General features: G+C 41.5%; 1 protein-coding gene across 2 annotated transcripts in view; it reads left to right on the top strand.

Moving 5' to 3' along the window:
• Positions 1–772: 772 nt before the first annotated feature.
• Ncbp3 (nuclear cap binding subunit 3) overlaps positions 773–26,163 on the top strand; it is a 28,647-nt gene continuing 3,256 nt past the window's right edge. Inside the window, exons 1-11 of one of the 2 annotated variants that reach the window (XM_076936365.1) lie at positions 773–995; positions 2,694–2,759; positions 4,924–5,029; positions 15,661–15,786; positions 16,316–16,444; positions 16,664–16,740; positions 17,792–17,900; positions 19,631–19,730; positions 20,793–20,896; positions 23,089–23,383; positions 25,116–25,270. In XM_076936365.1, the coding sequence (XP_076792480.1) occupies positions 813–995; positions 2,694–2,759; positions 4,924–5,029; positions 15,661–15,786; positions 16,316–16,444; positions 16,664–16,740; positions 17,792–17,900; positions 19,631–19,730; positions 20,793–20,896; positions 23,089–23,383; positions 25,116–25,270 (1,450 nt within the window). In that variant the 5' untranslated portion in view covers positions 773–812. The remainder of the gene's footprint in view (positions 996–2,693; positions 2,760–4,923; positions 5,030–15,660; positions 15,787–16,315; positions 16,445–16,663; positions 16,741–17,791; positions 17,901–19,630; positions 19,731–20,792; positions 20,897–23,088; positions 23,384–25,115; positions 25,271–26,163) is intronic. The other variant, XM_034508033.2, reaches the window with a different exon arrangement.

Raw genomic sequence — 26,163 nt, 5'->3', positions numbered from 1 at the left:
TCCACTTTTAAGGTTGGATCTTCGAAATGTAGGCTGGCCTCGAGCTAGCAATTGCCCCTGGTGTAATAGGAGGATAACTTGAGCTCCTAATCCTCCTGCTGGGAACACAATCAATCGTGTATTCCCTTTCCAGTTTAAATTTAGACAGGGTTTCACCTTGGATCCCTGGATGGCCTGGAACTCAGAGATGCGCCTGCCTCTGCCTCCTGACTGCTGGGATTATAGGCATGTAACCCTATACTGGGCCCTAGTTTAAATTTTTGACTACATAAAATGGTTCAATTACTGGAAGACTTGACAGAGACAAAGTTACCACGGAAATAACTTTGTAAACGCTCAGATTGTCGAGATGATAGATTATAGTTCATTCTGGCTCTGAAGCACGATTGCCTAGGCTCAGATCGAGGTAAACTACCTTGAGAGAACCGTGCCTCAGTTCTCTCCTATGTGAAATGAAAGTAATAAAATTTTATTCATAGAGTTGTAAGGGTTCAAGCCCTGGAAGCATTCGGCACACAGTAACTGCTCAGCAGTTCTTAGAAGTATAGTCCTCCAAGTGTAGGTATTTTGGAACCTCAGACAACGCCCCACCTCCATCCCTGTTTCGTCCCGCCCCCTCCCCCACGAAATCCCGCCCCAAGCCGGCCCCAGGTTCCTAGGCCACCAAGGGGGCGCCAGAGATAAGGAGGGCTTTCTGGTAGAAAAGGACGACGCTCTAGGTGACCGCAGTGCTCCTCTGTGGTAATCAGCGACGGCGCTCTAGGCAGCGGGAGTGAGGGGCGGGCTTTCTGTGGTGCGGCCGGCTGGCAGCTATGGCGGCCGTTCGCGGCCTGCGAGTGTCTGTGAAGGCGGAGGCCCCCGCTGGGCCGGCTTTGGGGCTTCCGTCACCCGAGGTGGAGTCCGGTTTGGAGCGTGGCGAGCCGGAGCCCATGGAGGTGGAAGAAGGCGAGCTGGAAATCGTGCCGGTGCGGCGCTCCCTAAAGGAACTGCTCCCGGTACGGGCGAGAGGGGCGGGGGCTGAGGAGGTCGCCGAGCGAGTGTCCCTAGCGAGGCGGGGAGGCGGCGGACAGCGGCGCTGGCGCAAGTCCGGGAACGCGGGAGAGGGGCGCGAGCGCGGAAAGGCGGGGGCCGCGCATGACCCGGAGAGCGCCAGAGAGAAAGGACGCCGGGGCGTCCGGAAATGGGCGCGCAGAGAGCGCTGGAGGAGGCGGGGGATCTCGGAGAGAGTTGGGGACACCCCTCCCGCCGCCCCTCGGTGCGGGCCCGTGGCCCGGAACGAATCAACTGTGTTTGGCTCGGGATAAAAGGGAGCCGCGGGCGGGAACAGAACCTGCATCAGCCCTGAAAGGAAGTGTTAGGTGCCGCTGGCATCCAGGTCTCCTGATGGGTCCTACCCCAGCGGAGTTGGTGTCACTTAGCAGGACCTCTTCGCTTGGGAGGGCTAGACCTGTCAAACAGCAGACACTCGTGTTGGTATCGTGAATGAGGGTCCCCATTCCCCAGCGCATCTTCACTGCATCTACTCGGTGGTCCCAGCCTCTGACACACAGTGATACTTAATCTTTCTTTCACCACAGTGGGTACGAGGAGTGTTTTGCTTGTGGTTTGGTATTCTCATGCCAGTTAAAGCGGTCTGAGGCCAGGATAGCCCGATTTTCACACACAACATGAACTCCCCTCCCCCCCCCCCCCCCCCGAGATAGCAGGTCTTGGTTTTACATTTGAAGTTATGAGTGAAGGATAAGGTAGCGGTGACAAGTGACAGAATCTTTGGTAACATCTATAGATTATAGTGTGGTTGTGACTTAGGTGTTACCTATTCGATCTGTTTAACATGTATATATCACACACCTCTCTGTGTGCTGGTGTAATTCTAGGTGCTTAAGAGCAAACTCCCTCTTGGTGTTTGCCCTAGTAGGGGACACAAGTAAATAAATTCCTTTTGTGTTAAGTGCTACAAAGAAAACACACCCTGTTAATAGGATAGAAAAAGTACAGTGGCCAGGAGGGAAGTGAAACAGTTGGTATGCACAGGGAAGTCCCCCGAGATAGTTAGATTCAACTTTAACCCCAAATGACCATGCCAGTTGGAAGGGATCAATTCCTAGCAGGGAGGACAGCAAACACAAAAGTATCAGAGATGAAAACAAGATTGTTGGAGAAATGTTGGGTTGTCTTAAGCACAAAGGAGAGCAGAAGTCAGAAAGACAGATATTGTAGAGGAAAGCAGAGCCTAGAGGTTGAATGCGGTGTCCAGGGTATTGGCTGCAGACCTGAGACTTTAGTCCTCGTTCGATTCATTTCCCCTCCTTTTTTCATTGTATTAGGCTGTATTTTCCCCAGAGATCTAGGACTTCAAGCATTTTCGATGCTCCACCTAGTGGCCTTTCTCGGAAACTTTGTCCTATCTGGTTTGGGAAGTTAAGTGACTATCTCATTTTTGACATTTTTCACAAAAGACTTTAGATTTTCATTTATATAAATACCCCAAGTTGACAGAATTACTTAATGTTATGAACAGGCTCCTACCTGGGGTCTGGAAAAGACTTCTTATTAGAATGGTTACTTGCCTCTGTGGAGCCTCAGAGATAGACTTCCTACTAACAAGGGTTGTTAGAATGGAGAAGGGTTGTCAGGCTGCCTTTTATGGTGGATTTTTCTGTCAGAGCTTCTCATCTTTCCTTTTCTGTTAGGACACAAGCAGAAGATACGAGAACAAGGCTGGCAGCTTCATCACTGGAATTGACGTCACCTCCAAGGTGAGACAGACTGATTACTGATTACTCAGTGTGATAAACAGATGGAATTCATGAGTTTGGGCTTTACCACTTATACAATAGTAAATACTTTACCTCATTTTTTTTCTTTTGTTGCTGATATATGTCTCATCTATATATAACATATACATATTATATATGTATAATATATAATATGTATATAATGTATATGTATATTATATCATAATGTCAAATATCTACATCTGCCTACCCAAGGATGTCCTTATATATCCTGACAATATTGTCTTTTGCTAAGTGATTGCTATTACCATTGTACCATCTTTATTATAATGCCTCGGAGTGAAGCCTCTTATTTTCCATGTGATAAATTGTTACTACATTGCTTTAATTCAGTTCAGACCTTTTCTTCCTTCCTGATTTAAATGTGTGTTGTTCAGTTTGAAACAGAATTTTCCATTTCAATTATATTTTTTATTTTCTATGTATATCAGTATTTTGCCTACATGTATTATGTGTACTGTATGCATGCCTGGTGCCTGGGGAGGTTAGAAGAGGGCATCAGATCCTGTGGAACTGGAGTTACAGACAATTGTGAACTATACCATGTGGATGTTGGAAACTGAAACCTGGTCCTCTGTAAGAGCCCCTAGTGCTTTTAACTGCTAAGCCATCTCTCCAGGCCCAATTTAAAATGTAAACAATAGTATGTATTTATATACTGGATCTTTGAAAACAAGAATAGGAGTATGTCATACTTGGCTTTTTATAGTTTTTCTCTCTTTCTCTCTCTCTCTCAGTTTTTGTTAGATACTTAAAGGCCAAAAGAAAGACCTGAGCATCTTCTAGTGGAGAAAATAGTACAAAGTGAAATGTTCTCAGTGTCATTAAGAAGTGGACTGCTTTCAACTTGACGTTGTTGGGTTTTTTTTTTTTTTTTTTTTTTTTGGTTTTTCGAGACAGGGTTTCTCTGTGTAGTCCTGGCTGTCCTGGAACTCACTCTGGAGACCAGGCTGGCCTCGAACTCAGAAATCCACCTGCCTCTGCCTCCCAAGTGCTTGGGATTAAAGGCGTGCGCCACCACTGCCCGGCTTGACGTTGTTTTCTAAACACTTGAAACAGATACCCGGGAAAAGGATTTGGCTAGCAGATTCACTGGCTCAGTCAGTAAAGTGCTTGCTGTGTAAGCATGAGAACTGAGTTCAGATCCTTAGCACCCATGTTAAAACAAAACAAAATGCACAGAAGTGTGTTTGCATCTGTATCACAGCAGTAAGGAAGACCTTCTCCCCCACCCTCAAATGCACACACACGTTCCTACCTATACATTAAGCACACACAGACAAGCTGAAGAAAGTAGATTTTTGTTTGTGCTAGGAAGATTTCAGTGAAAATAATGAGCATAACTATTATGAAATAACAGAAGCATTGCTGCTTCCTCACACCCACAAGCTGGTTTTAGTCAGACCTTCAGTTATTATGCAGTTACTGATGGGCTCTTGAGAGCCATCAGAAAATCATAATTAGACCTGAATTATTTTCACTTTTGGAAGAGATTTACAAAACCGAATGTTTTTTTCAGCAGTGTTAATGCTCTTTGTCACTTACGAACAAAAACGGGCAATTTCATGCACATAAGGCTGGAATAGAGGAGACTATTTTTGCTCTGGTGTTATTTTTAAATGGGGGTGTGGCCTTTAGGGAGTGGACCATTCAGGCATACATAATGTGGAAGAGCATAATGGGTGTGATTACCATGCCCCAGACAGTGTGAAGTGATAATGGTGGTTGTGGGCTTCCTAGAAATAGCACTGGATCAGAGCTGCCCTGAGCTAGAGGAGAGGAGATAGTTCCTGCAAACCTTCTTACATTTTTTGTATCTCCATTTCTGCACTAGGAAAATTGAGAAGGTTTGTTTTAACTTCTTGGTGTGATTGCTGGTGATACATGAAATATCAGAAAACTTTATAAACAAGTGTTCACTGACTTCTTGACTTCTTATAATGTTCTGGATGCATTCATAGGCTATGACAGAATGGAAATTATTTCAGTGGGGTTACTATATGCTGCGTATGTCCAGTTCTCTGCAAAACACATTCAAGGTTGCTTATTTATTCTGATTTGTTTGAAGGTTGGCGCATGTTTGTGATTTAACTTTCCTCATCCTGCCTCTTTTTTTACTTTCTAGGAAGCAATTGAAAAGAAAGAACAGCGAGCCAAGCGCTTCCACTTTCGAGCAGAAGTAAATCTTGCCCAGAGAAATGTAGCCTTGGACAGAGACATGATGAAGAAAGGTACAGTGTGTTTGGGGAAATTTTCTCATTCTGTTTGAAGAACGACTTTCTCTGCTGTCATTTCATGTGTCTGGCTTTGCCCTGTATGTCCAATCATCTTCCAAATACCCAAGAGGAAGGGGTTCTGACATCACCTGTGTAAAGGTGGGATACTGTCCGGTATTTCTCAGTCAGAGCTAGAACAGTAGAACAGAAAACATTGTCAGAGAGGCTTGTGTCAAAGCTGAGACGTATGTACATCCTAGAACTCAGAGCAAGGCACTTGATAGTGGTGGGTTTTTTGTTTATTTTTGTTTATTTGTGGTGCTAGGTGTAACTCTGGGACTAACTCATGTTAATCAACTCAAGCTACCACAGCCCTAGCCCAATTACTAATTTTCTGTTTGCTTGCTTGAGGCAGTGTCTCGTGTAGCTCAGACTGATCTCAAACTGAAGATGATCTTAAACTCATGGTCTTCTGCTTCTACCTCCCAAGTTCTAAGATTCCAGAGGTACGCCATGACACTCACTAGCAAATCAATTTTTTAAAAAGAGAGCCTTCAATTGAGTGAGCCTGCATCCTTCTTACTTACTTCTTATCTAAATCCATGAATATAAAAGGCCTCTCTCTGTTGTAATTATAAATATTGGTGTTTATAGAGGAGTGCTCAGGAGGCAGTCTTCTTACTGTATGTTGAAACTCTGTGGTGTTGTGTGTGTCTCTTTAGTCATGCTTGGTTGATGAAACTAGAAACTCATAAACCTGCTGGATGAGGGAAAATGGCTACTGTTTGTTGGGAACCTGGTTTTTTTTTTTTTTTTTTTTTTTTTTGGTTTTTCGAGACAGGGTTTCTCTGTATAGCCTTTGGCTGTCCTGGAACTCACTCAGTAGACCAGGCTGGCCTCGAACTCAGAAATCCGCCTGCCTCTGCCTCCCAAGTGCTGGGATTAAAGGCGTGCGCCACCACCGCCCGGCAGGAACGTGTTTTCTTATGGCACTGGGTTAAGCACACATATTTGTTTCTCATAGCAAGCCTTTGAGGAATACATTTTTTTAAATAATTATTTTACAAAGGAAGAAGCAAGTTTTAGAAGTTTAATGAGTTGTTCAGAGCTAATGAAAGAATCAGGATTTTAACCTATATCTGTTTGACTTTAAAGACTTAAACTTTACTTTAAAAAAAAAATTCTTTTATTGTGTGTCTTTGTATATACCACAGCCTGTGTGTGGAGGTCTGAGGATAACTTGAGGGAGCTGGTTCATTCCTATTTTGTGGATCTTGGGAATCAAAATCAAGTGGTCAGACTTAGGTGCAAGTGCCTTTACCCTCTAAGCCGTAGCACCAGCCTTACTTTGAATATCTTTAGTCTGTTGGTGTGTGTGCGTGTGCGTGCACAATCTAGGTCTAGGAAGACCTTGGATTCTTCTCTCACAGATGAGCTTTGAAAGCTCCATATTTTACTACACCACCAGTCCCAGCCATAGTCCATGCCTCTCTCTAAAACTCTTTCTTCTCTGGTGCCTTTAGGGTCGCAAACTTTCTTGGAATCTAGTGCCAGTTCTTTTGTCACTAGTAATAGTTACTGAACTTTTTAAAGTCTCATATTTCTTGTCTAAAAAATGGAAATACAGTACCTACCTTAGTAGGATTTGGGGTGTGTGTGTGTTAAATTTTACTCAACAATATTTATTCTGCTTATAAAAAAGCAATCAGAATCTTACATTTCTGCCAAGTTTTTGTTTTAAGTAGAATCTCATGTAGCCCAGGCTAGTCATGGACTCTGTTCCTCCTGCCTCTGACTCCCAAGTTCTGAGTTTATTGGTGTGTGCTACCATACTCAGCTATGCAGATATTTCATTTAAAAGGCAGCAAGTTGCCTGCACATCAGTTGGGAAATATTGCTCATTTTATAGTGCAACCTGAAAACAAGCCTTAGGCAAGATGGCCTAACCGAAGTTCCTGAACCCAGGCCATACTGCTACTCACCCAGATGAACTTAAGGGAGGTTTGTGGGTGGATACAGTTGGATAAGCCTTAGAGGTATTATTTTTTGTATCTCCTGGGTAATTTAACTATTATTTTTGTATCTCCTGGGTAATTTAATGTGGAGTCAGGATTGGACAGGATTGGGAACCAGTGGTTTTGAGCAAAGGTTCTGAAGCCCACTTGTCTGGATTCAGATTCTTTTTGTAGCTCTGTAAACTTTGACAAAATTAGACAGAATTGTCAGGAGTCTGACAAAATGTTGCAGCTCTTAGATTTGTGCTTGGCACATAGTAGGTATCCGGTAGATGTTAGTTATCTGGCATTTTTCTAAGTAGTTGCCTGAGCAGACCAGCCTCTTAGAGAGGGGGATTGAAATAAGTATCTTCATATCCACAGCTACAGCAGGTGTCAACTGATTTTTTTTCTTACTAATATCAACAATAATAACACTTGTTAAATGCTTACTGAGTTACAGTTGCTCTGCTATGCGACTAATTTGTCCTTTAGCAATCCCCTGAGGGATTTTACTGATGAGAAAATCAAAGTGCTGAGAGAGTGAAAAACTTGTCTGAGGTTCCATAGCCAGGTATGTAGCAGGGCTGGACTAGAAGTCTAGACTGACTGGAAGCCTGTGTTTTAATTTTGCTAGCATTCAGGGACACAACTTGACACAGGCTACATCTGTTATGCATCAAAAGGAATTTGCTACTTTCAGATGTCTAAATAGTAGATTGCTAAATAGCTTTGGTCCTCAAGTCTGCAGGATCAGAGCTTTTATGGTTGGAAGGGACATTCTAGGGTATTTAGACCAACTTCTTCCCTTTGGCCCTTTGGATCCAGGGATGGTATGAGAATCATGGGGTAGGCAACTTTGTCTTAGGATACTTGCCTGTGTGGAGCATTGCTCTCTAGGAATTTCTGTCTAGTGGTTGCTGTGTGACTCCTAGAAAAAACACTGTTAAGTACTTTGCTCATTCACTTAGGAGACAGAAATACAGCCTCAGGAGCTGGAGAGATGGCTCAGGGGTTATACCTGGCTGTTCTTCCAGAGGTCCTTAGTTCAATTCCCAGCACCACATGGTGGCTTATAACCACCTATAATGAGATCTGGTGCCCTCTTCTGGCCTGCAGGCATACATGCAGGCAGAATGCTGTATACATAATAAAATAAATCTTTAAAAAAAAAAAAAAAAGGAAGGAAGGAAGAGAGAGAGAGAGAGAGAGAGAGAGAGAGAGAGAGAGAGAGAATGAGAGAGAACTGCAGCTCCACTGCCCTTCTTTCTTTCTTTTGAGACAAGGTATTAGGATAGCCCAGGTGGCCTAGAGCTTAGGTAGTCCTCTTGCCCCAGTCTTCTAAGTACTGGGTTACTAGTGTGAGCCACCTCTTTTGGTCCTGACCAACTTTCTTTTGTTTGACATGTCTTTCTGATCCCCCATCTCTCTCTGGTTTCTACATGTCCTTCCTTAGGTGCTGTGTAGACTCTAGATATGGTATCTGTGTTAAACGGCAGGCTTGTTGGTCCTTGTCTCCCCTCTCCCCTCTCCCCTCTCCCCTCTCCCCTCTCCCCTCTCCCCTCTCCCCTCTCCCCTCTCTCCCCTCTCCCCCCTCTCCCCCCTCTCCCCCTTCTCCCCTCTTTCCCCTCTCCCCCCATCTCCCCTCTCCCCTCTCTCCCCTCTCCCCTCTCTCCCCTCTCCTCTCTCCCCTCTCTCCCCTCTCTCCCCTCTCTCCCCTCCTCCTCCCCCTTCTTCTTCTTCTTCCTCCTTCCTCCTTCCTCCTTCCTCCTTCCTCCTTCCTCCTTCCTCCTTCTCCTTCTTCTTCTTTCTTCTTCCTTCTTCTTCTTCCTCCTCCTCCTTCTTCTTCTTCTTCTTCTTTCTCTCTCTCTCTCTCTCTCTCTGTCTCTCTGTGCCTCTCTTTCTCTCTCTCTCTCTCTCTCTCTCTCTCTCTCTCTCTCTCTCTCTCTCTCTCTCTCTCTCTCTCTCTTTCTCTCTCCAGCCATGGCAGTAGACCTGTCTTAAGCTAGAAGTTCCCTGACCTTGTGGCTCTCATCCTACCTGCTGAGTGCTGTGCTAGGCAACTCTTTATTGTCTTCACTGTATCTTCTCCACCTTAAGTCTGTGTAGTTTCTTTTACTTGATCCAGTTGTCAGCTGGGTTGTACAGTATATTTCCATCTGCAGAGAAACAACTGCATTGTCTTCCTGGTACACATTGACTCTGATGGAACACCATCCACAGCATTCTTTGAATTGTGTTGACTTAGTAATCTTGTCAAAAACAAATCCCAGAGCATGAGTCTAGAGTGACTTTTTTTTTTTTTTTTTTTTTTTTTACTAACTCATGCTGTTTCCTGTAGGAAAGATTTGGTGTCTTAAGGGATCATTGCCTCTGCCTACTAAATTTCAGACTGACGTAAAGCTTTGCAATCTGAAGTTTGAATTTCCTCCTCTTGTCTAAATCAGTATGGGGTTAATCCTTCTCAAGGCTTCAAGGTACTTCTCTTTCCCTGCTCCTCTGTAGAGATTACTGCCTAATTCTGAAGTCAGCATGTTGGGATGTAATGTAACTCTGGACCAGAAGATCTAAATCTATGGAAATGATTCTTATGTTATTTTTCATTTGTGTTTTGGTTCTGGATCAAAGGCTTATGCCACTACTCCCAGCAAACTGTCAGCACTTTTTTTTTTTTTTTTTTTTTTTTTTTGGTTCTGCTATTAGTGGAAGAGCAAAGCAGATCAGCAGTTCTGCCTTTTTCTGTTTTGCAGCAAAGCAATTAATGGAAAAAAAAAAAGCTATTAGCACTTTGTTGTTGTTATTGTTTGGTTGGTTTTTTGAGATGGGGTCTCACTGTATAGCTCTGGCTGTCCACTCACTATGTAGACCAGACTGGCCTTGAACTCACAGAGATCCACCTGCCTCTCCCTCCTGAGTGCTGGGATTAAAGGCATGTATTACCACTGCCTAGCACTGTCAGTACTTTTGATAGGTCTGTTTGTATTGTTCTGGAAACATGGTTCTTGTCATGACAGGCTACTGCAGCGTGCCACCCACACTCTGTCATTGTCCCTGTGGTTGTGTCTTTGCTTCTGGTCTCGCTGGCTGTGGGCTTTGTCTCTCTCTTCTCTTTCTAGAGTTCTGCTTCCTAACAGTTCTGTATCAGCATTTTCTGTTACTGCAAATGTTCCCTTTGTCCCTGGAATTGACCCTTTCTTTTCCTCTCCCAGGCTTGTATGATAGGTTGTGCTCACCTAAGTGTTCATGTGACTTTTCATAGAGCCTTTTGAAACTCTTTCTGTGTTTAGGGGCCACAAGTTTTATTCTTTTAATTATCCTAATCTGAGGACTGTGGATTGATTTATTCTTTGAGTTTTCTGAAATCTGCTGTCCTCAAGACTTGAACTTTTGTCCTACTCTGTTGCTGGTCATCTTCCTTCCCCTTTGAAGCATCCAAGATGGTGCCAAGCACCTGGCCTGAGAGCAGCACTGAATAAATACGCAGTTCACTGGCTGTAAGTCTGCCCACCTTCTTAGGCTTGTTTTATTTTGCAATTACATTACCAGCAATGTGTGTGCCTTTTCCTTTGGCATCCTCCCATGAGATCCCGATTTTAACCAAGTTCTTATCTCTGGGGGCCTTGTTTCTGGCAAGTTGTTGGGTTTTTTGTTTTTGTTTGTTTGTTTTTGTTTGTTTGTTTTTTTGTTTGTTTTAGAACAAACCACAGGCACGTGCCAGATAAGTGCTTTCTCAGTGAGCTCCATCTCTAGTCCTTGTTTTCTTATTTTGAGTCGGGGTCAGGATGGCTTTGAATCTGGGGTCCTTCGGCATCAGCCTTCTTTAGTAGTTGGAATTAAGGCCTGTGTCACCAAGTCTGATTTTCGACCTGTTTCTTTTGAAGAAAATTGTCCATTGTCAATATGTATCTCATTCTGATAAATTAAACATATCCAGACAGAATTTTTTATTCTTTCACTCTTTTTAAATAAGTTTTAGGGCTAGAGAGATGGCTCAGTGGTTAAGAGCACTGGCTGCTCTTCCAGAGGTCCTGAGTTCAATTCTCGGCAACCACATGATGGCTCACAACCATCTGTAATAGAATTGGATGCCCTCTTTTGGCACACAGTATACATAGAGCATTTATATACATAAAACAAACAAATAAATACATTTTTTAAAGATTTCATATATCTAAAAAATATTTTACAAATTACATAAAAATGTTTTATGTCAGCAGTTTGAATTATCATGATGGAATATCATTTCAAAACCGTTTCAAAGGGCTGACAGTGTAACTCAGAAGTAGTATGTTTACTTAGCATGCACATGACAGGCTCATAATATGGAACAAATAAAATGAATAATTTTCTTTATTCTTATACTCAAAAAAAATAATAAATTTTTTAAAAATTTATTTTATTATGTATTACATACTGGCTGCAGTTTCTGCTCCCTCCTCCCCTCTCAGTTCCTCTCCCCCACCTTCCATCTGGGATTCACTCAGGCAGTCCTCCATGGAGATCAGCCAAACGTGGTACATCAAGTTGCAGTAAAACCTCCCCTCATATTAAGGCTGAATGAAGCAACCCAGTAGGAGGAAAGGGGTCCCAAAACCAGGCAAAAGAGTCAGACACTCCTTCTCCCACTGTGAGTTCCACAAGAAGACCAAGGTACAGAAAAATAACATATATGCAGAAGGCCTAGGTCTGACCCATGCAGGCTCCCTGATTGTCATGTCAGTTCAGTCTCTGTGAGCCCAGGTTAGTTCATTCTGTGGGTTTTGCTGGATGAAGCTTCTCTGATAATAATTATGCTAGGCTCCTGTCTACAAATATAGCAGACTACCATTAGGAATTGATTCATTGACTTTTGTTTTTTTTTTTTTTGTTTTTTTTTTTATTGGTCATGCTTAGTTCTATCCTGGCTCTCTGGGCTCTCCAGCCTCTGGGTTCTGGCCCTCTAGGCAGTGTTGGAGTGGGTTCCATTTCCATTTGGTAGCATGGGTCTTAAGCTGGACCCTTTCACTCTTCTTTTGTGTTTAAACTATTTTTTAATCTGTAGGCTTTCTTTTTTAGTATTGTGATATTTTGTTAGTATATAATATGATGTGGTGATACTGAGTTTTGTTCCCTTTTTCATGTGCCTGACTCATGATCGAGTCTATTTTACCAGATGAATAAGTATGTATTCTCCATAACACCCAGACTGTTTCCTCTTTCATCACTAGGAGTTGTTTTGTTGCCTTTTTTTTTCTTTTGAGGCAGGTGTCTCACTGTGTAGTTTTGGCTGGCCTAGATCTCACTGTATAGACCAGGCTGGTCTTGAACTTGCATTCCCTTTTTTAAAATCTCTGCCTCCTCAGTGCTGGGATTAAGGCCTACGCCACCACACACAGCCATATTGCCTATTTTTAAATTGGATTTTTTTTTTTTTTTTTTTTTTTTTTTACTATTGGGATTTTAGAGTCCATTATATAGTCCAGATGTTAACTTTTTATTGGAGGTATTATCTGCAAATATAGTCTTCCATTTTTCAAATTGTCTCTTCATTCTGATGATTATTTTATTTTCTTTACTGTGAAGAAGTTTTTGAGTTTGGTATAATCCATCTGTTTAGTTTTGATTTTGTTTCCTGTACTTAGGGGATCTTATCCAGGGAATTCTTTTCTATCCAGTGACCTGAAGCTTTCCTCCTGTTTTCTTTTGGTAATTTGTTTCAGATTTTACAAGTCTTTTTTTAATAAAAAATATTTTGCTTTATGTGTATGAGTGTTTTGCCTGCATGTTTGTCTGTGTTCATGTATATGCAGTCCCTGAGAGCAAATCTGGGTCCTCTGCAAGAAGAACAAGTTTTCTTAACTGCTGAGCCATCTCTCCATCCCCTAAGTATTTCTCGGGTATGCCAACCTATGTTCCATGAGCAGCATGTACCTCAGGATAACTATGGATATACCACAACACAAAGCTATAAACTTTCTTAAAACATGATAAGAGTTTGTATGAGTTTGTTTGTGTGTTTTATAACTTGATTTCATGGTTCTCCAACATGAACTCTGTAATGAAAGATCCTGTTTCAGTGTCGGAATATTAGTCATGGCTCCAAACATTTTGAGTTAATAATAAGCCTGCTGACCTGCTTCTACCATCTAGGCTTAACCTACTCAAAGCTCTAGACTGTAATCTTTAAGGTAGCACTGTGGGTGGGAATGTAAATTGGGGTAGCTGTATGGAGGGAAATGCTATGTGTGTTCCTTAAAAAATTAAGCAGTAGGATTACCATAAAACCTAATACACAACTTGTGAGCAGATAGCCAAAGAAAAGCAGAATGTGAAGGGGTATCTGCACACCTGTGCATTTTGTTATTTATTGTAGCACTGCTCACATAGCCAAGACAGGAAATTAATTAAATGCTCATTTCTGGTGCTAGGGATTAAAGCTGAGGCCTTACACATGCTAGGTAAACCCTGTCTTAGAGCTACATCTGCCCCACAAGCTGATGAGTAGATTAAGAAAATGTAGTACATACTCTCATGGAATACTATTCAGCTATAAAAAAGCAAAGCCCTGTCATTGTGACAACATAGTAGAAGTAGAGATCATTATGTTAAATGAACTAAGCCTGCCACAGGTAAACAGTAGCACAGATTCTATTATGAACTCTAAAATACATGAATTCAGTGATAGTAGAGAGTCAGATGTTGGTTACCAGACTGGGAGAAAAGGAACGATAGAGGGTTGGAGATAATTGATCAATGGCTATTGTTTTAGTTTGGAGTAAGGCGATCTGGTTGTGGAATTGCATGGGAGGGTAATTATAGAGAATGATTTTGTATATATCTCAAAGATATAAAGAGAAAGAGTTTGAATTTTATACCAGAAATTAATCATAGGTGTTTGCTTTACTTTTTGTTTTTGAGACAGGGCCTTACCCTATAGCCCAGGCTTTTCTTCAACTCACTATGTAGCCCAAGTTAGCTTCAGCCTTTTGAGTGGGAGGATCACAGGCCTGAGCCAGCATGCCCTGTTTTCATGTATCAGTTAAAAGAAAAACATGCTTGGGAGTAATGAGAAAAGAATTGTCAGACTTACTTGAGAAGAGGAAGGGAGGTTATAAGGCCCCAGTTTTCTATGGGATGTCTTATTTGCATAAGATTTACAAGTTATTACTACTTGTACTGATTGGTAGACTTCTGTCATCTCCAACCGTGTACATGTCAAGCTTTGTTAAGTTGTGTCCTCCAGCGCTCCCTCCTGCTCTGCTCCTCCCCACCACTCCTGGTCCACAACCCCTTCCCCATTAGTCTCTGAGGTCTTTAAAGGAATTAACACCAGGTAGTAGGTATATAAGGATTTATAAATCCTTAATGACATATTTACATATTTTACAATTAAAAAGGTTAGATAAGATAATCTATTTCATGGAAACACTCAGATGACCATGGCTTTCAGCTTTTTTTTTTTTTTTCACCAGATGTAACAGCTCTTTTCAATGTATTGTGAAGGCTTTTTCCTTTAGCTATTAAGGTGTTTAATGCTACATATTGATGTATTTATTTGTGGATGTGTGCATGCTGAAGTGTGAGGACAACTTTTGGAAGTAGTTTCTTACTTTCCACCTTGTTGAGACAGGGTCTCTTTCTGCTGTGCTGTGTTCTCCAGGCCAGCTGACCCATGAGCTCTGTCTATCTCCCATCTGTGGAGTCTGGGCCTACAGATGCATGCCACTTCATCTGGATTCTTATGTGGCGTCTGGGGTTGTAACTCAGTTCCTCGGGCTTATGTTGCAGCCAGCTCTTTAACAACTGTGCCATCTCCCAGGCCTTGGGGATTGTTAATAACTTTTTTTTCATTCATTATGTATTAGAATCTTTAGTATATAATCTCTGTCTCTGTCTCCCCACCCCTTCTCTGTGTGTGTTATATTCTATGTATAGTTTGAGTAAAACATAAGTTATTTAATATGGGTAAGCCATAACTTATTACCCTCATAGCTGCTGGATTATTAGAAATAGTGTTGTCCTAAACATTGTTATGTGAGCTCCTTTGTGTTAGGATTGAGGCTGAGAATGCATAGATTTTTAGGAGATGTGCTAGAGTACATTCTGATACCCTTTAGAGTACTTGTCCATGCTTTCCTAGCCGAGGGAACTCTTCCCATGTGGCCCGTGTTTCGTGCAAAAGATAAAATCTACTCAGTAGAAAATAGTATCTTTTTTATTGGTTTTAGATAGGGGCTCTCACTATGTGGCCTTGGCTGGCCAAGAACTCACAGTGATCTGCCTGCCTGTTTCCTAAATGCTAGAATTGATAGTGTCCACTTCCACAACCAGCTTGGTATCTTCTTAATATGAACTTTCAGATTAGTAGGAAGGTCAACCCATCTCTTCATATTTTTACCTGCCATTTATATTTCTGTCTGTATAAATTGTTTTAGATCTTTTTTTGTTCGTTTTTGAGGGTTTTTTTCTGATTTGTAGAATTTCTTTTTTCTTTTGTGTGTATATTTTGGGGGGAGTGACAGGACAGTAGGGTTTGAGAAAGGCCCCAGTACTGTGAACAGTCCTATGGGGCAATGTATTTTGTCAGTGCTGTCCATTTTCTGTCTGAACACTGGAAGAATTCTTAGCAAGCTGTAAATAACAGGTAGGAAAATTCTGTGTCTTGTTTTTCAGCAATCCCCAAGGTGAGACTAGAGACGATCTACATTTGTGGAGTGGATGAAATGAGTACCCAGGATATCTTTTCCTATTTTAAGGAATATCCTCCAGCTCACATTGAGTGGTTGGATGATACTTCCTGTGAGTATACCCACATTTTCTGCTTAGTATGCTTTTGTTTATGATTTTTAAAGAGTTCTTACTATCTTTGAATAATTATTGCCCAAACTGCTTATGCTTAACTTTTGTCCTTAGCCTAGGAGAAAAAAGTTAACCTTAACTTAAAAGTTAAGCAATCACTGTGTTTCAGAAGGTTTTTTTTGGGGGGGTGGGGTGGGGGGGGGAGGGACAGGTCTTAGTTTAGCCTAGCCTGGCCTAGCACTGGGAATTCAGTAGCATCTGCCTACCACATGCTGGGATTATAAGTGTGTGCTGCCACATTTGGCTTCAGGCAGTTCATTGCTTAGAACAGTTATTGGTGGAATTGGGTTTGGGAATGTAGCTCTAGACAACATTCATGAGGCGTTTGCCACCATTGTATACTTTTTTTCATGAGCTGGTTTTCACATTGACTTACAGCCTTGCAGCCAGTGAGGCTGTGGCAGTGAACCTGATGCCACACCTGCTCTCAGAAAATTTACACTTGGATGCGGGTGATGTTTTATTTTAGGTAATGTGGTTTGGCTGGATGAGATGACGGCCACACGAGCTCTCATCAATATGAGTTCTCTACCAGCCCAGGATAAGATAAGAAGCAGAGATGCCAGTGAAGACAAGTCGTCTGAGAAAAACAAGAAAGGTAACTATACACACAGAGAACCCTTGCCCGTCCTGTGCACTGACCTGTTCAGGGCCTTACGTAGAGCATCATGAACACTGCCTCACCAGATGTTTCTGAGGTCAATTATGATACTCTGGTTTAAGTCAATAGGAATAGGAAACACTGGGCTTTTTAAACTTTACAAGTTTATGATGGGGTTACATTAAGGTTCCTCTTGTCCCTCACACTCCATTTTAGACAAGCAGGAAGACAGTTCAGATGACGACGAGACTGAAGAAGGAGAAGTTGAAGATGAGAATTCAAGTGATGTAGAGGTTAGTAATAGGGCAAAGATATCTATAAGGTTTTATTGAAAAAAGTGCTTACTGTCTTTTTAAATGTAAGACTTAAAGACTTAGTAAGCTGTGTTCTTTGTCTAGCTTTTACCATGGAACCTTCTGAAGGTGCACCAGCCTTTTAGTTTGTGTGGATGCAACAGTTCATCTTGGAATCTTAGAATAGTGTTTATCCTTGTGAAGAAGAGAAAATGGGCTTATTAAGAAACATTTTGAAGTGTTACCTATCCAATAAAATAAGAAAAAGCAAATAGGGTTTGTTAGAAATGTTGGTGAGTGTTCATTTGAAACATTTTGTGTGTGTGTGTGTGTGTGTGTGTGTGTGTGTGTGTGTCTTGGGGGGGGGGGTGCTGGGACAAACCTAGGGCCTTAGACATGTTAGGCAAGTGCTGTGCCTCTGATCAGTGTCCTCAACTGAGTATATTCATTTCATGTTTAAATATTTACGTTGTGTTTACTATATAGCAAATTCTGGGAACAAACTATCAAGTTAAAAAAAAAAAAAAAAAAAAGCCCTTGCCTCACTGGAGGCTGCATTCTAGAGGGGAAGGCAGCTACACAGTTGCATGCTGTTAGGAGACATGGCTAGCACCAGGCAGGAAGACCGTAAAGGATGAAAGGAGAGAGATTAAGGGCTGCAGGGATGGTATGTGCTATGCTTGCAGAGGACCTGAGTTCGGTTTCTAGCACCCATGTGGGATGGCTTACGACTGCTTGTTATATTCACTATAGGGTATCCAACTTTGCTCTGTCTTCTGTAGACAACTGCACATAACTCCACACAGACACATACCTGTGCACATAATTTTTAAAGTGTTTATATTGAAAGAGATAGAAAATGATGGGCATTATTTTTTAGGCGAGATAGTCAGAGAAAACCTGGCTTCAGAAGTCTCCAGAGGAACAAGTGCTATAACATTGATGGGTATAAAAGACAGAATGCTTCCTAATGGTAACTGTACAGAAAAAGTATGAAAAAATGTTGGGATTTTCATGTTGACAGTGTATTTTTTTTTTCTCTTTTCTTAAGTTGGACACGTTGTCTCAGGTAGAAGAAGAGTCTCTGTTAAGAAATGATCTCCGTCCAGCTAACAAACTTGCTAAAGGAAATAGACTATTCATGAGATTTGCTACAAAAGGTAAATTTGATATTTGGTATTGATTTTTGGTCAGAATGATGAAATTACTGAATAAAACTTTCCTGTTGTTGAGAAGCTAGCTCAAATAAAGTTTCTTTTAAACAAATACTTTATGAAAAAGCAGCGTACTGACTGAAAAGGCATTTCATTCACATTTGTACTTGTTAGTGTGCATTTGTTTCACTGTTACATTCCCACACATGCTTGTGATGTTCCTGGGTCACATTTTATCCTCTTCTTGTTCATACATTCTCTCCCTTCCCCTTTTGACCTCCCTTTTATTTGACTCTGAAATTCCACATAGAAAAACAAACAGGGTGTTTTGTGAGCCTTTGTTTTTGTTTTTCAAAGCAGGGTTTCTCTGTGTAGTCCTGGCTGTTCTGGAACTGTCTTTGTAAACCAGCTGGCCTGGAACTCAAGGATCTACCTGTCTCTGCCTCCCAAGTGCTGGGATTGAATGTGTGAGCCACCATATCTGGCTTGACACTTTGTTTTTATGAAGTAAGTTTTATTAAAGTAGGATTTTTGTTGGAGCCATAGGTGCTGAGCACTGTAACAGGGCTTTGGCAATGCTCACGGTACCTGCTAACATGTAGAACCCACACCTGAGGTGCTGCTGTGGATGAGGATTTAGTTAGGGCTATACTGATCTGATCCAGGGCTTCATCCCAGAGATGCCACCATGTCTGTGGCAAGAGAGCTGGCTTTGAAATGAAATGAGATTCCTTCGGCACACACTGAGTCTACCACTGTGTCCATCCTGGTCATCCTGGTAGGTAACAGTGATGACCAGTAGTAAAGGTGTTGTTTCCCTTCCACTGACACCACACTTGAATCCACCTGAAATCACTGAACTAGGGACTCTCTCACCACAGCCTAGGCCAGCATCTAGCATGCTGGTAGAAGTCTGATTTTGCAGAAACTCCTCCTGAACCAGAGCTATGTGTGCAGTACCTTTGCCTTTGGTGTCTTTGGGCCAGTTTCAGGTGAGATGAAGATAGACAGCCTTAGCAGCTCAGTGTAGTAACAAGTGAACACCAAGGATCTGATCCCCTTCCTCCCACTGGGAGAGCCCATTATCTACCATGTCTGCCTGTTTGATAACGTTCTCATATGTCTTGTCATAGAGGATGCTCACCTTCACTAGGGCCAGCAAGGAAGCCAGTATTTTGTGCCGAGTAACAGATAAATGAGTCTTGCAGTGCTGAGCTTAGCCTGCCACAACTTCCTAGGGAACAGGAGCACATGGTAGGAATCCATTGTTAATGGTCACAGCAGTGTTGCCACCAGTGTATCTACCACAGTGCCATATGAGGGTAGCTTTGGTGTTCTATCTCTACATAATTTCTGTGCCCCTATATCCCAGCAGAAGAAATGTGCTTGCCAGTATCTTGTCTCAGTAGAATGTGCCACTGTATGTCCCAATTTGGGACAATACCATGAGGGTACTGTAAGGTCTTTTGGGGGTTGATGGAATGGGTTGTTGCAAATAATGCTTTGGTAACCATGGATGCGCAGATACTCTACAGTAGCTAATTTTGATTCCTTTTGGGCATATATCCAAAAGTATTATAGGTGGATTATATAGTCTTTCTATTGCTATATTGTAAACTTAAGGTCAACCTGGGCTACATGAAACCCTGGATCAAAATGCAAACATCCAAAATCAACCAGTCAATATTATTTTCACTCTCATAGGAAACACTAAGTAACTGTTCTATTAACTCTAGATGACAAAAAGGAACTTGGAGCAGCCAGAAGAAGTCAATATTACATGAAATATGGAAATCCAAATTATGGAGGCATGAAAGGAATTCTTAGCAATTCATGGTGAGTCCAAAACCCTAAAATGTGATGGCTGTGTGCCTATCTTAATGTTTCTATTAGCACATAATAGGCTTCACTATGACATCAGTGTGCATATAGATAATGCATTTTCATAGTTTGATCTTGGCCTCACCTGTCCCCACCCACTCCTCTTCCAACTAGCTCCCTTCTACTTCGATGGCTCTCTTGTGTGTGTGAGTGAACCATTGAGTTTTGTTAGGGTTTTTACAGGAATATGATAGAGTGGGTATCTTACCAGTAGTCACTGAAGAAAATCTTTTCCCTCCTCACTCAACTACAAATCGCATATCAATCATGGGCCCTGTGAGCCTCTCCCTATTCCGTAATGGGTCGGTGAGCTCAGTCTTGGGTAGGTTTGTGCTGGCAGTCACAGCTGTGAGTTGAGGAGTGCTGCAATCATGCCATACCCAGGAAGCCAGCGTTCACTCCACTTCGCCCTTCTCCAGCTCTTAATTCTTTCTGGTCCTTCCTCCACAGTGTTTCTTGAGCCTGAAGGGGTGACATAGATCTATGTCCATTTATGGTTAACCACTCAGGAGTTTTTTTATTCGCATTTTGTCAGTTTCAAGTCTCTGTCTTCACTCATGACCACTGCAAAATGTTGTTTTTTTTTGTTTGTTTGTTTGTTTGTTTGTTTGTTTGTTTTTTGGTTTTAGGGGGTTCTTTTGGTTTTAGTTTTTTAAAACAGTATCTCATGTAATCTGGACAAGTCTGTGGCCAGGCAGGACCTTGGACTCCTGATCCTCTTGCCTCCACCTCCCAAGTGTTGGGACTACAGACATGTGCCACCAAGCATGGCTTTAAAATGCAGTAGTTTGAACACTACTTGAGCTGTTTTTCATCCTTAGTTGGTGTTCTGTGGCGGAATGTCAGAACCAATGTGTACTAAAGGCCAGTGAGGGAAAGCTCATGGTTCGTAGCTGTGCAATGATATAAGAATGCTGCTTCGGCACCTAACACTGCCGTTATGGAGCTGGAATGAAGTGGATTTCAGCATCCTTCCTATTGGTTTCTGATGGTGTGCTTATTTTGGCAATATTGCAGGAAGCGAAGATATCATTCCCGTCGCATTCAGCGGGATGTGATCAAGAAGAGAGCCCTGATTGGGGATGACGTTGGCTTGACGTCGTATAAACACCGACATTCCGGTAGTTGCCTGCTCAGCTCTTGGGTAGACACACACGTTTGGCTCTCGAAATCTTATTTTTATTCTTAACACAGTCTTTTAAGGTTCCAAACTTTATCATCCTCTCTTCCTTGCCCCCACCCTCTGCCAACATAGAGGAAAGTAAGTCGTGGTTAATTTTGCATTGGCCGTGCAAGAGGTCACATGATTTTATAAAAACTGTTTTTAAAAGGACCATATGTTACAGAGAGAATTAAAAATTTCTTAGAAACTTAATTTTTCTGCTATTAATGTCAACGACTACATGGAAACAACCTTATCAAATGGACTGACTTTGTTTTCCCTTTCCAATGATGTGAGTAGGCTGTTGTGTTGAGTGGTTTTACACATTGGTTTTTGCATATGAATGCTGCCAAGACATGGGACGTTATGACTTGAGGCTTCTTTTTCTGTTTCTTGTATCTTTATTATAAAGGAATCATTTTCATTATGCTTTCTAAAAGATTGAATTTTATTTTGACGTGTACAGTCTTCTACTTTATAGAGCTAGGTAAGTCAGTATAGTCCATATACAAACAAAATAACGTGCACAGGTGTCGATGTCATTGGATGAGACAGGAAGAGGTGGAGTATATATACTTTTACTAATGGATGTGTACAGAATTGTATCTTTGAAATCTGCATATTATTTATACATACAGTTTCCATTATACTTTTCCATTTTCAGTTACTTTAAGACATTGTTAGCTGGGTATGCACCACACGCCTTTAATCCTAGCACTCTGGAGAACAAAGGCCAGAGGATCTCTGTGAGTTCCAGGCCAACCTGGTCTACAGAGGCTACAGAGAGAAACCCTGTCTTGAAAAACAAACAAAAAGAGATATTGTAACCTCTTTATGCTCCTAATTCAACTATCCCAATACAGTAACTGATTTCATTTTACATGTATCTTATTGTCTACTTTCAAAAAATTATAATTATTATAAGTGTATATGTTATATTTGCTTTTTCCACTTAACTGCAAGCATTATTTTATGTTTTTTTTTAAAAAGATTTTATTTTTAATTATTTGTGGATGGTGGTGGGAGGTGTTGGTTTGTGTAGTAGTGCCTGTGGCATCCAGGAGAGGATGTCAGATTCCCTTTGATCTGGAGTTACAAACCATTGACTCTGGTTCTCTGCAAGAGGAGTGTACATTTTTAACCACTGAGCCATCTTTCTAGCTTCCTAGCCCATAAACTTTAGAGTTGATGTTGATTTTTATTATTAGGAGTTACATGTGGCATGAAGCTATACTGAACACTGAATTACTGCATATTGAATCGTAGAAAACATCTGGTCATTCTGTTGTCATCAGCTGATCAGTGTGTGACCTTGCTGTCCCAAGTGTTCTGTTTAATGACAGTCGGTTTAATATGTACTATTAATTAACTGACATTGAATTCACAGCTGAGGGCACTATAACTCATGCTTGAACAAGGCTTATTTAATATAGTTATTTTTCTTATGAGGTGCACTACCATCTTTTTACACCAGACAACATTTCAGTATATTTGGGGGCCTTTTTTTTTTTTTTTTTTTTTTTTTTTCCCCTATAACTCTGATGTCCTAGAACTCACTGTTGTAGACCAGACTGGCGTTGAACTCTCAGTGATCCACCAGCTTCTGCCTCAATGATGGAATCACAGGCATAAGCCATCACCCAGTTTAGGGACCATTTTTAAACAGTGAAAGTAGCAGGTGAAAGCACAGGCCAAAAAAGATGTGAAAACACAGCAGTTAATAGATTGAAAAGAACCTTGTTAGCACTGTGAGTAATGAATAAGAAGGTAGTGTTGCTGTGGCCTTGACCAGGAAGAACACATCTGGCCACTCAGTTTTCTGTCAGTCTGCAGGTGTCTTCAGATGTTTTTGACAGTACCTTGAGTGTTGATTTAAAAGTCAAAAATAAATCTGACATTTATAAATATAAAACTCATGAATAATGAAGATTGCTTGTATTGTACATGAGTTTATACTACTATAGTCATGCTTTAGCCAGTCTCCTGGATAAACAAGTCAGAATAAGAGTGACATCCAGTTGACACTTGTAGGCAGTTCTCCAGTACAGTCTTAGAGGGGGCGTTCTTTCCTTCTACCAGTATAGAGTAGAAAACATACTTGTTAGTTTAGCCTTAAGTTTAATATTAACCTTTTGGGTTAAATTTCTTCAGGATTAGTGAATGTTCCTGAGGAACCCATTGAGGAAGAGGAAGAAGAGGAGGAGGAAGAGGAGGACCAGGACATGGATGCTGATGACAGAGTCGTGGTGGAGTACCATGAGGAGCTCCCAGCTCTCAAGCAACCCCGTGAGCGTAGCATGTCTAGGCGATCCAGTGCGAGCAGCTCAGACTCAGATGAGATGGACTATGATCTGGAACTGAAGATGATTTCTACTCCCTCCCCAAAGAAAAGCATGAAAATGACTATGTATGCAGACGAAGTAGAATCTCAGTTGAAAAGTATTAGGTAAAATTATTTTCCTCTTTTTAGTCAATGTTAACTTTAGATGTACTTGTTTATTTGTTTTGTCAACGCTGAGGGTAGAACCCAGGAGGGTGTCCTGTGTGTACTGGGTAAACGCTCTCCCACTGAGACATATTCCTACTCTAACTTTATTTTCTTTTTCAAGGGTTTTGAGACAGGCTAGCCCTGGCTGTCTTGGAACTCACTCTGTAGACCAGGCTGGCTTCAAACTCACAGAGATCCACCTGCCTCTGCCTCCCAAGTGCTGGAATTAAAGTCATGCACCACCACATCTGTCTTTAATTTTCTTTTTTTTAATATTTATTTTTATTTTATATGGATGAGTGTTTTGCCTGCATGGATGTCTGTATACCATATTCATGCCATACCCTCAAAGGTCATAAAAGGCCATCAAATCCCCTGGAACTGTAGTTACAGATTGTTGTAAGCTGTCATGTGGGTGCTGAGATTCAAGCCTTGGTCCTGTGGACTAGCAGCCAGTGCTTTTAACATGTTTAACTCTTAAAAGCCATGTTTTTCAGCCCCTATAATTTGATTTTAAAATGGTAATTACAAATGTGATTCTTCATGTTGTAATCGTTTTTATATTAGTTTTCATTCTTCTACCATGAATATTGAACACAAGTGGTCAGGCTTAGAAGCACAGATCCTTACCTGCACAGCCATCTTACTCACCTTGTTTATTATTTATTTGAGATTGGGTTTCACTGCAGAGCCCAGGCTGACTTTGTATTTGCATTCTTAGTGCTGGGATTCCAGGTGTGCTCCACCACACCTAATACCTTTTGATAGTTCCTGACGTTTCTATTAATATTGCCCTAGCTAAATAGATCCCTCTAAGTCTGCCTTGCCATAGAAAATAATCCATGTATTTAAAAATTCATATGTGTTGCTAGATTCCCTTCCTAGGCCGTTGTCCACATTATTGCTTGTGACTCATACCGTCACCAGAGCTAGGTGCTATTCTTCTTAATGTTTATGGACCTCTGAAATAGAGAACGTAGTTACTTTAATGAGAGGATTCAGTAAGGATAGATTTTATTTAAATCTTTTGAAAATTTGAGGCAGGATCTCTCTAAACCAAGTATGCTGGATTTAAATGTGCTGAGTAAATACTCAGCATGTGAAGTCTCCCGGGTAGCTGAGACTACAGACCTGCTCCACGAGGCCTGCTGTCTTTCTGAGGTACTCTCAGGCAGGAAGGAAAAGAGCTTTGTGTTGATTTGTATGGCTTTGTTCACATCTTTGTGTTTAGTTCTTATAGAACTAATATAGAATTCTAGCAGAGCAATGCTCTCTACCATGAGGAGGGCCTCGTCTGTAGACAGAGAAGGCTTCTGTAAAGAAGGGGATTGTAGAATTAACTGTGTCTGGACTACATGCCAATGGTACCTGTGTGAGCAGAGTTTCAGCCTCTTTGCAGGTGTCTGCTTAATGTTTGCTTATCCTTAGAGAAGGGAGCATCAGTTATGTGTTCTGTGATAAAGTGTACAGGCATAATGTGGAAGCCACACTGTCAAAGTCAGCAGTCTGTCGCCATCACCATCTCTTCATAGCATGTTGATCCTGGTAAGACATTACAGTGATATTTGTAAGTCAATGGCAGACATCTTAAATTGAGGTTTTCTGAAGTATGAGACTTTCTTTCTTGCATCTTTCCTCACAGTTGAAATTGGTTACTTATACTCTCTCTGCTTTTTTTTTTCCCTTAAAGGAATCCCATGAGGGCAGATAGTATATCCACAAGCAATATAAAAAACCGAATTGGTAACAAATTGCCTCCTGAGAAATTTGCAGATGTCCGTCACCTCTTAGATGAAAAGCGTCAGCATTCCTGTCCACGGCCAGCAGTCGGCAGTACTAAACCAGGTACTGTTCTTCCCTCTTTTGTGTTCCTGACCCCCTTCCTGTAAGCCCCTGAGTTCCGTCCCAGAGCATTCTAACTTTTCCAGCCCCTCAATATGCAGGTGGCCAAGCTCTGCCCTGTAGAGAAAAAAAAAAAAGTCCAAGATCTGGCCACAAAATCCCACCAATCCCAGGCTACCTTGGGAAGCACCCTACCACCACCACCAGGAAAATCTATATAAAGCCTGCCTCCTGCTCAGTTCTTTGCTTTCAAGCAGAGGCAGCCACCCTCCTGTGTCCTTCCCAATCAATCTCTTGGGAGAGGTTTGTGTGCAGTGTGACTTTGTAGGATTCCTTGGCTCCCAACTGCCAGGATACTTTCCTCTCAGAGTTCTAATCCTTACACTTCTGAACACCTGAGAGCAGGTGGGCCAGGGTAGGCTCTTCTAAACTCATTTAATGTTTCCTGTTGTATCTAAATCTTTAGGTAGGCATCGAAGTTCGTGAGAAAATAAATAAAATCAGATTTTACAACAAACTAGCTTTTCAGTATTTTTGTTTGAAAAAATAATTTTAATACTAAACAATAATAAATAAGTAATTTATTTCCCTGGGATATTTTATACCCCAAACCAATAAAGTTAAGTTGGTGGTTAGAAACATGATTGAGTGTGAACTAGATTGTGTATGTGAGCAAACCCTAACAGAGCAGTATAAGCGTGAACTTACAGCTAGGGCTGGCATGTGCAAGTCTTTGGTGAGGCTGCAGCAGCTCCACAGATCTGCTGAGGAAACTGGAGCCTGCTTTTGGAGAAAGTAGCTTTAGAGCTTAGTCTTGGGAGGGAATAGAACACAGTTGGCAAACTATGTTTTGAAGTGAGAAATAATGTGATTCTTATTTTAAAAGATGTTTTTGG

This window comes from Arvicanthis niloticus, chromosome 6, assembly GCF_011762505.2.
Source record: "Arvicanthis niloticus isolate mArvNil1 chromosome 6, mArvNil1.pat.X, whole genome shotgun sequence".
In the NCBI taxonomy this organism is placed as follows: domain Eukaryota; kingdom Metazoa; phylum Chordata; class Mammalia; order Rodentia; family Muridae; genus Arvicanthis; species Arvicanthis niloticus.
The sequence above is the reverse complement of the archived record's forward strand: the minus strand, read 5'-3'. Positions and strand labels throughout refer to the sequence as shown.